The following is an 11431-nucleotide window of genomic DNA, read 5'->3' on the forward strand; positions in this document are numbered from 1 at the left end:
GTATGTTCCTGAGGAGAGGGGAGACATTCATCCTGGACATAAACTTGCCATTCTCTCTCTGTTCAGGAGGAACGGAATATTCCCTAGGTGTCCCAAGCCTGCTTGGCTTGCCTTTCATTTTCATCTGTGCGGGAGCTGAGGGAGGGCTTGGGCAAAGCTCCCCCTACACGCCCTCCCTCAGGCCTGCGGGCAGGATTAGACCCCAGCACGCCTGGGGCACGGAGCCCATCCCCTGTGTTAGAGGTGATCCAGATGTTAGAGATCTCAGAAGAAGGAGACCCCTCCCCTCCTGGGGGCTGGCTGGGCTCAGCACCTCCAGGCCGTATTTCGGTGGAAGGGAAACTCTTGCCAGCTCCAAGCTGTGGACGTCTGGAAATCCCTTTGCACCTGGTGGCTCCATCCCGTGGCACTCATGTGGATTCGTCCATAACCAAGTGAACTCCCCAAAATACTTTAAAGCTTCCTCTGTTCTCAGTTTCAAGTTGCTGGAAATAGCCGTCCATAAGCCCTGGGGATACCCAGCCATTTGGCTGGTAACATGAGTATCAGGGGCAGCCCCGATGCAGAGGAGAGGGCAGCTGGCAGCCTTAAGGTTGCCTCCCACTCTTAATTTGGGGACTGCCTGTGCACCTTTATGAATAATTGGCTGCATTCCGCAGTGGGTGGAGGAGCTGATGTGGGCCGGAAGGAATGCTGAGACGTGACGAGGAGGGACGCTGTGGAGGGATCTCCCCTTCGGCCCTGACCTCATTGGCTCCATAGCTCCTCCAGACCGCAGCTGTCGACTCTTTTAAGTTCTCCCTTCAGGAAACAGCCGTCTCAAAATATGCATTTGTGGGCAGAATGTGTAAATATTTCACTACTGTGTCATAACTATTGGGAGCCACGTTGATGATGAAATGTCTCAGATGCCAGTGCTGTAAAGGCCCCTGGCTTTCCAAGCAAATATTTAGTCATGGAAACAAGAGTCATACTCACAGAAGAGTATAGATTAAATCCTTCTCAGCATCACAGAAGCGTGTACTTAACCTAGCAGCCCATCCAGTGCACAGGTAGAGTCATGGCCACGGTCATATGCCTTGTTCCCCTGACCGTTACGCACATGGTGGGTCGGAGGGCTGAGCACACAGTAGGTGCTCAATAAGTGCCTATTACCTGGGCAGGGGGTCTTCCCCTCGGGGGTGACTGCTTCCATCTTCTCCTTTGGGCCCTCTCTGACCACACCCGTTACCAGCCTTAGGATTAACTCTGCTTTCTTTTCCCACAAACCTGCAGGCAACGCCAAGGAGCTTGCCAACATCCTGAAATACCACGTTGGCGATGAAATCCTGGTTAGCGGAGGCATCGGGGCCCTGGTGCGGCTGAAGTCTCTCCAAGGCGACAAGTTGGAAGTCAGCTCGGTGAGTACGTTGAACAATTGAAAGGCTGGCCGTGCCCTACCGCTGGGATTTAGGGCACATCTCATCCCTGGGATGGCATTAGACACACAGTCTGTGTTTAAGAAGCATCTTGAATCTCTGAGTGTATTTTGAAAGAAAAGAGAAGAAAAAAGGAAAGAAAAGAAAAAAGAAGGGGCTTCCTTGGTGGCGCAGTGGTTGAGAGTCTGCCTGCCGATGCAGGGGACACGGGTTCGTGCCCCGGTCCGGGAGGATCCCACATGCCGCAGAGCGGTTAGGCCCGTGAGCCATGGCTGCTGAGCCTGCGCGTCCGGAGCACAGAGGGAGAGGCCACAACAGTGAGAGGCCCGCGTACCACAAAAAAAAAAAAAGGAAAGGAGAAGAAAAAGAGTCTTCAGGGAAATCAAGGGAGATTGTGGTTAGACCGGAATAAGAACTTCCAGATCTTCAGGGGAATAAAACATCTGATTGGCATCTGGGAGAAGCTATTAAATCTTCCTTTCCTTAAGGAAATGATAGTTACTTACAAGTCTTGAAAGATCAATTCCCAGTCCCCTTCCCACTCTGTCCCCCCCAAGTCCAGGGGTTCACTGAGCTGTACCATGAACCAGATCAACCCAGGAGGCTTTTTCTTCTGACACTTGTTCTGTGAACCTTCCCTTACTCTGCACATTCCACTTTGGAGCTCCCTCCGAGGGGCCCTACCTTGAAGAGAGGGAACAGATAGGCAGCCCAGCTCTGCGAAGCTGCCTGTGGCCTCCCTGGCTGTACCAGCCAAGGCCACTGACACCCCGTGGAGGGACCACCCTTGCAGCATGTGGCTGGCTCAGCTTCTGCTCCCTGCGCCTCTCTCCTGGCCTCCAGCCATCCCTGTGCTCACCAGCTTCTCCCGGGAGCACGGGAAGGCAGGCAGGGATGGCATGACTTGTTTGACTTCTGCAGGTCACCTGAGAATCTCCCAGCTCCTAGTCTGGGATGTCAGGGTCCTGTCGGTCTCAGGCTCCAGTTCCCCCTTCCCCCTTGGGTCGTTCAGGAAAGCCTGAGACAGATTTACCCTGTGAGAAACTCTGAAGCCAGGCATGGAGGAAAAGTGGAAAGAGCCCTTCACCCAGAGCTGGACGCCTGGCTTCTGTTCCCAGCTGTCCCACCTGCTCAGCTTAAAGGAGGCCATAATATCGACCTCCTCACCACGCGCTGCTGTGAGGATAAGGGAATCACACAAAAGAGCACTTTGTAAATTGCAACACGCTGGGTCCACACAAGGATGAAATTGAGTCTCCCAGACCGAGGGTCTGTAGCTGACAGGGTCTGTTCCAGTCACCAGAGTGTCCCCAGCACTTAGCACAGGGTCTGGCATCCAGAAGTGCTCAGTAAACATTTGCTGGGGTTAAGAATGGATAAGGGAAACGTGCTTGGTGTTCAACAATTGCTGTCTCTTTTTCTCCCAGAAAAACAACATGGTGAATGTCAATAAGGAACCTGTTACTGAAGTTGACATCATGGCCACCAATGGCGTGGTCCACGCCATCTCCAGTGTCCTGCAGCCTCCGGGTAAGGCCCTAAAGAACCATGTCCCCGCTCATCCTGCTGCTGGCCCTTCTCGACACACAGCCGTTGGTGCTCGATAGAAACCCTGCTGTAAGCAAAGATGAGAATGATGTGGGATGTGTGGACTGAGCATCTGTGGACGGCATTGCTGGGTCTGGTTGAAAAGTAACTTAGGAACTCTTGGTTCAAAGGCACTACACCCAGCACCTCAAGGACAGATTTCTCTTTGCTGAACTGCCCGGCTGTCCTAGCCCTGTTCGAACAGAGCCCAGTTGTTTGTTACATGTGAACGCTGTGAACGTGGGTCAGAGCACCCCTCCTGCAGCATCCCGCCCTGGGTGAGCTCTCTTCACCTCCAGCAAAGCTGCACTGGAGCCTAGCCTCTCTCCTCAACCTGTGCATTCACCTTTCTTTGAGCTCTCTCCCCACGGGCCAAATTCCACCACGAGTTATGGAAAGTTATAAAGGAAGACTTCCTCTGAGAATGTGAGCCAGAAAACCCAGCAGTGTCCCCTCAGTCCTGGTGGTTATGAATGACATGCTAATCATTTCTCTCTCATTGAAGCTGCCTTTCTTTTTATCTGCAGCCAACAGACCTCAGGAACGGGGGGACGAGCTCGCAGACTCTGCGCTTGAAATCTTCAGACAGGCATCCGCGTTCTCCAGGGTAAGATGCCTGCCTACGCTGGCTCCTGCCCTGAACAGCCTTGGGTCCTGTGCTTGGGCTCCTGTCTTCCTTGGCTGTCCTCCCAGGGCTCTCCTGTAATTTCTCTCCACTCCCATGGGGCATCCTTAGCCCTGGCCCGTGTGGAGTTTGGAGAAAAGAACCCAGGCAGCCCCGGCTTCCTTTGTGGGCGACAGCCGAGGCCTTCCAAGCGAGGCCTCTGAGCCTCAGTGCATGGGGAAGCCATAGCTGGTGAGAACAGACACAGCTCTGGAATCCAGCTGACCGAGAAGGGCACTCCATCTTGAATTTTCCTTACAGCGGACTGGCCTGCCCTGAGCCTGGGCTCCGAGTTACTCTTCTGTTTTCTGTGATGCAGCCCGCCATGGCCAGTGCTGGGGCCCTGCTGGGCAGAGGTGTGGGTGCCGGATCCAGGGCCCTGTCTGTGTGGGGCACCTCCCTTCCTTGCCTCAGCGCCACCTCCCTCTCAGAACCTCTCGGAATTTCTGTGCTTTTCCTCCCGTTCCCCAGCTTGCCCAGGGCCCGGAGGGGTCCACTCAGGCTCCCTTCAGGTCAGGTGGAGCCCCTTGGGAATACGGGTCATGTTACAGAAGGTTTGCATTCCCACAGAAGAGCCTGCTGGAGGTAGTCTTTAACCCAGAGGTATGGAGCTGGAATACGTCCCTTTACTTTTGGACATAGGGCTCTCCTTCGCGCCCCTTGAGGAGGGTTCTTGGCCCAGAGTTCCTATTCCTGAGAGCCACCCCCTGTGCGGTCCCAGCTCCGCAAGCTGCAGCGGATAGTCTGGGGGGAAGCCTGACTTCGGGGCATCCCAGGAATGTCCGCCTCAGAGTCCCTTGGTTGGGGCTAGCGCATCATCACTTGGGGCTGCCACGACTGACTGAGTGGCTCCCTGGGGCCCAGCAGTTCCACATTCCCCTTCCTCTTCCTCATTCCCACCATTTTTTTTTTTTTAAGAAGATGTTGGGGGTAGGAGTTTATTAATTAATTAATTTATTTTTGCTGTGTTGGGTCTTCGTTTCTGTGCGAGGGCTTTCTCTAGTTGTGGCGAGCGGGGGCCACTCTTCATCGCAGTGCACGGGCTTCTCACTATCGCAGCCTCTCTTGTTGCGGAGCACAGGCTGCAGACGCGCAGGCTCAGCAGTTGTGGCTCACGGGCCTAGTCGCTCCGTGGCATGTGGGATCCTCCCAGACCAGGGCTCGAACCTGTGTCCCCTGCATTAGCAGGCAGATTCTCAACCACTGCGCCACCAGGGAAGCCCCCATCCCCACCATTTTTTCTGAGCAAGGATGGCAATGGGCAAAGCCACTGCCATGAGCAGGTGTAGGTATTACATCCACTAGACAACTTGACACCTTGTGTTTTCTTTCAGGCTACCCAGAGCTCTGTGAAACTAGGTAAGTGTGGTCTGGGTTTGAAGTCCTTGTAGACGTGTTTGGGTCTTACCCCCAAGCAGGCCCAAACCTGCCATCTGCTGTCTATAGCTAAGAACATCATGGTGCAATAAAACATGGCTTTTGGGGTCAGACACAGAACACCTAGTTTCCTTCTCCCTAAGATGGAGATAATAAGAGTGCCAACCTTTTTAGGGTTGATACGGGTTTTTAGGTTTGAGAACCTGGGAATATTGCACAGGGGCTTGGCAGGAGCCCATGATGAGGTCGTGGCCCCAAGCTGGTAGACGTAGAAAATCCCGGTTCAGAACATCGCTGAGTAAGATACGAAGTTTCACAAGCCAGAAAGTACCTGCTCTGTGCAGGAGAGGATGGCAGAAGAAGGCTGCTTGGCCCTCGTGCTCGTGATTCTGACAGTATCCTAGACAGACATGGGAAGCCTGCCCCTTTTTCACCTTTCACATCTCTCTCTTTCAGCCCCTGTCTACCAGCGGTTATTAGAGAGGATGAAGCATTAGTGCGAAGACCGCAGGACGAATGCATTTCAGCAGCTCCCCACCAGTTTCTCTCAGTTTGCCAAAGAGACTGAATGTCTTAGAAACCAAATATCACACTTCAATGTACCTGGGCCATAATGTACACCGTAATGAGATCTGAGCCTTGGGAGGGTGGGGGGAGGAGGGAGAGAGAGAGACTTTAATTTTTGCCCCCTAAACGACACTGTTAGCCCCATTGCATGCAGAGACCTGGATGTCATTGCCTGACATTCAGTTCCAGGAAGGACCTGTCCCAAATGTGGAACTTCCTGCCTATGCTACTTACTCTGGAAAAGGGAGCCAAAGTTTCTGAAGCTCACAAAACATGAATCAAGCAATCCAGCATCATGGGGGTGTCGTGGCACTGTTTCTGTAGAGCTCTTTCACAGTTGGAGAAGTAGAAATGGCATCCTTATAAGCTATGAGTTGAACTGCTCTGTCAAACATTTCTTGCACCCACATGTGGCTTGGACCCTTCTGTGTGACCTGTCCAGGTAGAAAAGAGAGGGTAGGTAGAGTACCCAGAGCTCAGGCTTCCCCCGGTTGTGGTAGAGACATGGTGTGTCTGTAATAATAAAACCAAAGAAACATATGCCGCTGTGGATGGGAACTGTGTGCTGGCTTGGGTATTTCACAGGGTTGGGTTTCTGTTTCTTGGGGCTGTGATGTGCCTTCCACGGAAATTCCACCAGGAGCAGCTAGGCGGGAAGCCCTGAGGGATGGTCTAGGGACGACCATAGCATCAGCTTCATAGGTCCGTCGCGAGGATGAAGGGACATGATTCTTGTAAAGCACTCGGCACAGCATTAAGTATCCTTATTCTTATCACGCTGTCTGGAGCTGCTCAGGATCAGTGTAGCTGAGAGCCTTTTTTTAGTGTCTTTCCCACAGGCAGCCCCCTTTCCTGGAGACTGGGACGCCCCGCCTTCCCCCACATCACTGCCAAGGCTGAGAACTCATTTCACTTAGGGGACCAAATACCCAAAGATGGTGCTGCCGGGAATAGAGCAGTGGCGCGGCAGACAGCCCCTCCCTGGTGTGGCTTCCGGTCTGGGGAAAGACAGCCGTTAACACGGCATCCAATACGATCGTTCATCCATCCATTCCTCAGATGTGAGTGTTAGGCCTTGGGGAGCAGACATGGCCCTGTTCTCATGGGGGAGAGACTCATTCGTCAGCTAATGGCAGTGCTGCCTGCCCAGACACGTGGAGTCAGAAGGACAGCACCGTGGTTCTGTGACAGGAAGGAATCTGAGCACGTGGGGGCCGGAGGAAGGGACACCCAGGAGCTCCTGGATGTGGGAGGAGGTAAGAGGAGTTGAGGGAGCTGACCTGGAGGGGTGGAGGTCAGGCTGCGGGGGGCTCGGGAGACGTCCCAAGAGGTGAGGTTTAGCCTTCTGCACGCTCCTGCCACTTTCCCACCACTCTGCCTGGCTCCCCGCCCCCAGGGGCTCGTACAGGCTTGGGCTGCCTGGGATGCCCTGCTCCCCCTAGAGGTGCTGCTCTTTGAGCACCCAGTATTGTACACACCTGGACTCTACAGGATGCCATCAGAACCCAAAGAGGTGATTAGTATAACTTCTATAGATCCTTTCATTGAAAACAAAAATCACCACACATTTCCTTAACAATGCCAAAGCCCCTCCACCTGTCCCTGTGACCCCAGCCCTGTCCCTACCCCAGCCTCCCCAGTACGGGGGCTCCATCCCTTCTTTCAGCTGGAGAGTCCTCCTTGTGACTGAGAAGCATGCACAGGCATGGCCCTGCCTCCCCCTCCCAGCCAAAGAGGATTGAATTCCCTTTTGGGGTCCTAAACATCCCCACCCCTGGAGACTCAGGCAAAGCATTAGGTGCTGCCATCTGAGGATGGATGCCCAGGGCCAAGGGGTCGGCCACTGGATGTCTCCAGGGAGGGGTGATCACTGGAGGGAGGGGTGTGCTGCCCTATGTTGCATCAGAAGGTCAGAGAACAGCCCAAGCCAGGAGGTTGCCCAGGCCTCTCTGAGCACTGCCTGTTGAGCGCCAGCCAGGTAAAGGAAGGCGAAGGAGAAGGGAAAGGGGCTTTGCTTGGTTCCCTTCGCTCCCTGCTGTCACTCTTGGGCTCCCAGGGCTCTGGGCTAGAGAGGACCACAAAGACCCTCAGCACTGGGGCCCCGGGGCCTTCCAGGCTAGGGCGTGCGTTTCACACACACAGGCCAGCTCAGGGATGGCGCCAGGGCCACTGCGTTGGGCTCTGCTCCTGAATGCATTATCTTCTCTATTTCTTACATCAGTCCTCCTGTGAAATGCGTAAGGACTCGTGGAATCTCTATTTTACTGCTGTCAAAGTGGAAGGTTAAAGGGGTAAGGTAGTTTGCCAGGTCACAGAATAGGAAGAGGCCGGCGCACAAACCCTACACTCTTAACCATCCCTTGTGTCCCACCCGCCCCAATGTCCATTGAGGAGGAGCCCCGGCAGCCCCGGGCCAGCAGGACACGGGTGGCCTCCTGAGAAGTCCTCTGCTTGCACAGCCTAGACCGTAGCTTGTTGACGTGCTGCTGGGGAGCCAGGAGTGGGGTCAGCGCCAGCCATGGACACCCCAGACACATGGATGTCAGCAAAGAAGGGAGAGGAGAGGGATTTCCCATGCAGAGGAAAGTACCTCTGTGCTTGAAACCATAATTCAATGGCATGGTCTGAGAGGAGCTGCCCGGAATATTGTGCTCAGAAATCTTTCTAAAGCCAGGAAAGAAGGCCACGGGATGAGGGTTGGGCGCGGTGCCCTGTCCTGGAAAGTCAGCTGGGGCCACCTCCCTGGCCGTCCCTGCCTGGCGAGGAAAGGAACACACCCGCTCCACGGGATCCTTTGTTCAAATCCCAGATTGAACCAGTTCAGAGAAGAAGCGGAGTGGCTGTGGGAGTCTGGTACAACCCTCTACACACACACACCCCTCCAATGGCCTGAGCGGCCCAAGACGGAGCCTCAGGCACAGATACCTTGCACTCCACACCTACTCCTGGGTTGGGGGAGGACTCTGGGTGGGGAGGAAGACAGCAGCTGAGGTCTGGTTGCCCCACAGGAAACTTCCAGCTCTGGCCTGCTGGGGGCGTGTTCCACAGAACCATCTGTACCCCAGGCGACGGAGCTCCTTGCGTGACAGGGGCGGTAGAGTTGACACTGAGACCTGAAAAGTGAGGGGCTGGGGAAGAGAATTTGGGCTGAAAGAACATGAAGTGCATAAAGTCTCCAAGGCACGTGCTGGAGAGATTTGTGCGGCCAGAGTGGGGAGAGGAGAGGAAATTGCTGAGATAGATATCTGGGATCAGACCATGCCTGGCCTCGTGGGCTGCGGTAAGGATTTTAGACATTATCTTTCTGACAGGAGCCACAGTGGGCTATCGCTGGGAGAGCTGCGCCGTGATCAGATTTCTTTTATTGTGGTAAAATAGACATAGCGTGGAGTTTACCATTTTAACCATTTCTAAGTGGACAGTCCAATGCCATTAAGTACATTCACACTGTTGTGTGACCCATCTCTGGGACTCTTTTCATCTTTCAAAACTGAAACTATATCCGTTGACACGAATTCCTCATTCTCCCTTTCCCCCGGCCCCTGGTAACCATGGTTCGACCTTTTGTCTTTATGAATTTGACTGCCCCAGGTACTTCATATAAACAGAATCGTACAGCGTTTTTCCTTTTGTGACCAACTTATTTCACTTAGCATAATGTCTTCAAGCTTTATCCTCCTCATAGCACGTGTCAGTTTCCTTCATTTTCAAGGCTGAATAATATTCCATTGTGTATATACCACATTTTCGTTTTTCATTCACTCATCAGTGGACAGTTGGATTGCTTCTACCTTCTGGCTGTTGTGAAGAATGCTGCTATGAATGTGGGTGGACAGATATCTGAGTGCTGCTTTCAGTTCTTTTGGGTGTATACCCAGAAATGAATGGGGGAGAAGCTGCCAGTAGAAGAAAAGTGAAGGTTCTGTTTTGGATATTTTACTTTGGAGAAGTCGTTCAACATCCAAGTGGGATGTCAGAAAGGCGTTTAGAGCTCAGGGAAGAGGTCAGGCCTGAGATGGGGTGTTTGGGTGTCATCAAATGCTGTAGGTGCTGTTCAAAAACACTGACTGGGTGAGATCACCTAGCGAGAGAATATGGAGAGAGGACAGTGCCCCAGACAGAGCCTGGGGCTGCCCCAGCGTTTAGAGGTTTGGCGGAGGGAGAGAAAGCAGCCAAAGGGGTTGAGAAGATATGTGAGGAGGCCTGGAAGTCAAGGCCTTCAAGAAGGAGGGAGCAACAACCATGTGAAATCACTGGTGTGCCCATTGGATTTGGCCACATGAATGTCATCAGAAACCTCGGCAAGAGGACTTGAATCTGGAGTGAGAGGGAAAGAGGGGTGAGAAGGTGCATTTTCTGGTTTGAGTGCTTGAAGGGATGCCATTTTCAAGGGCTGATAAACCTGTAGGTAAATGAAAGACTGGAAATAATCTCTTTGTTCAGAAATAATCTATTTGTTCAACCTCATCCTTTATGCCTGGATCAGAAACCCCTCCCCCCATTCCCTGTGAATCCATTATCACAGCCCTAATAGCTTATTTGGAGTAATTCCCTAACTTCCTTTTCCGCTTCCCCTGCTAGCGAGTGATCTGCTGTGAGGGAGGGACTCTGTCCCACCCCCAGGTCCCAGCGCCTAGCACAGGGCCTGGCACACAGTAAGTTTTCAAATGGTGTCACCCCAGAGCCTGGTTTCCAGAGCACAAATGGTCCCTTCATTCAACATGGCAGGCTCAGGGCCCTGTTGCTCTCTGAAAAGGAAGAGGAGGCTTCCTAGACAGTTGGGGTATCCTTCTGGGGGGCTCTCATGGATGTAGGTTGGAGGAAGCCTGCATCCAGCACCCTTCTCAGGTCTCTTCCAGAAAAGCAGACGGTGGCCTCGTGGGCATTCCTGTCCCCGAGGCAGCTTCAGTCCACTTTGGCTAAGAAGACTCCCTGAGAGAGCACACTCATGGGTCACCAGGCCCCAGGTCAGGGAGAACATCTGGGTCCAGAGAACAGACATATGGCTACTTAATCACATCGAAGGAGACTCCCCGCTCCCAATGCAGGGGGCACGGGTTCGATCCCTAGTCACGGAACTGAGATCCCACGCTGCACAGTGCAGCCAAAAAAAAAAAAAAAAAAAAATCACACCACAGAGCCAGTAACTTCATCTCAAGCAGGTGACCTGACCTTCTAACAACTTTGGGGAGGAAGTTTCATGCTCAGAGAGTTACTCCCCCTTTCCAGGATCCTCTTCCTCCAGTTCTGTTACAAGGAAGAAGGTCTGAGATTTGGGAGCAGCAGAGAGAGAGAGAGGAGAATTAAATATCCTTTAAATATCCTTATTTGGGTGGAAATGAGTTTTTAAATGAACAGATGGAAAACTACTCTCTTCACTGTCAGGGGGGCCAGTGAGTCCCTGTGGCTTCTTGGCAACAGCTCATACATAATTCAAGTTCAAGGAAGCCATCTGTACGCAGGGCCCTTTCCCTGATGACAGCTCTCAGTCGGGCTCCCAGACGTGAGGATGACGGAAGTGGAGGAGAAGGTCAGTCCCACCGTGGTGGGGGAGGAGAGTGAACACAGGGCCAATGTGTAAGCACCCTGTGACCTCCGTTCTTCAGTCATGCAGCTCCTCCACACGTGCCTGAGAACGAAGGAAGAAGAGTCTCTGAAGTGCCGAGATGCAGCTTCCAATCCCAGCCCAACTCGGAGAAGAAACACCTTCATTCAGATCCTAGTAACTTCCAGCCTAGAGCAGGGATTCCTAATCTTCCATAAACCAGGGACTCCTGACAAAAACTGGGGACCCTTTCCTCAGAGGAATGCACAGGGA

The 11431-nt window shown here is 53.1% G+C and overlaps 1 protein-coding gene across 1 annotated transcript in view; it reads left to right on the top strand.

The window, feature by feature from the left end:
- Nucleotides 1–6153, top strand: part of TGFBI (transforming growth factor beta induced) — a 32455-nt gene extending 26302 nt beyond the window's left edge. The window contains exons 13-17 of the mRNA XM_082651898.1: nucleotides 1276–1400; nucleotides 2846–2948; nucleotides 3533–3612; nucleotides 5004–5028; nucleotides 5503–6153. Coding sequence (XP_082508024.1) covers nucleotides 1276–1400; nucleotides 2846–2948; nucleotides 3533–3612; nucleotides 5004–5028; nucleotides 5503–5543 — 374 coding nt within the window. The 3' untranslated portion in view covers nucleotides 5544–6153. The remainder of the gene's footprint in view (nucleotides 1–1275; nucleotides 1401–2845; nucleotides 2949–3532; nucleotides 3613–5003; nucleotides 5029–5502) is intronic.
- The last annotated feature ends 5278 nt before the right edge of the window (nucleotides 6154–11431 follow it).

The sequence above is a fragment of the Grampus griseus genome, assembly GCF_964374135.1.
Source record: "Grampus griseus genome assembly, chromosome: 3".
Lineage (NCBI taxonomy): Eukaryota > Metazoa > Chordata > Mammalia > Artiodactyla > Delphinidae > Grampus > Grampus griseus.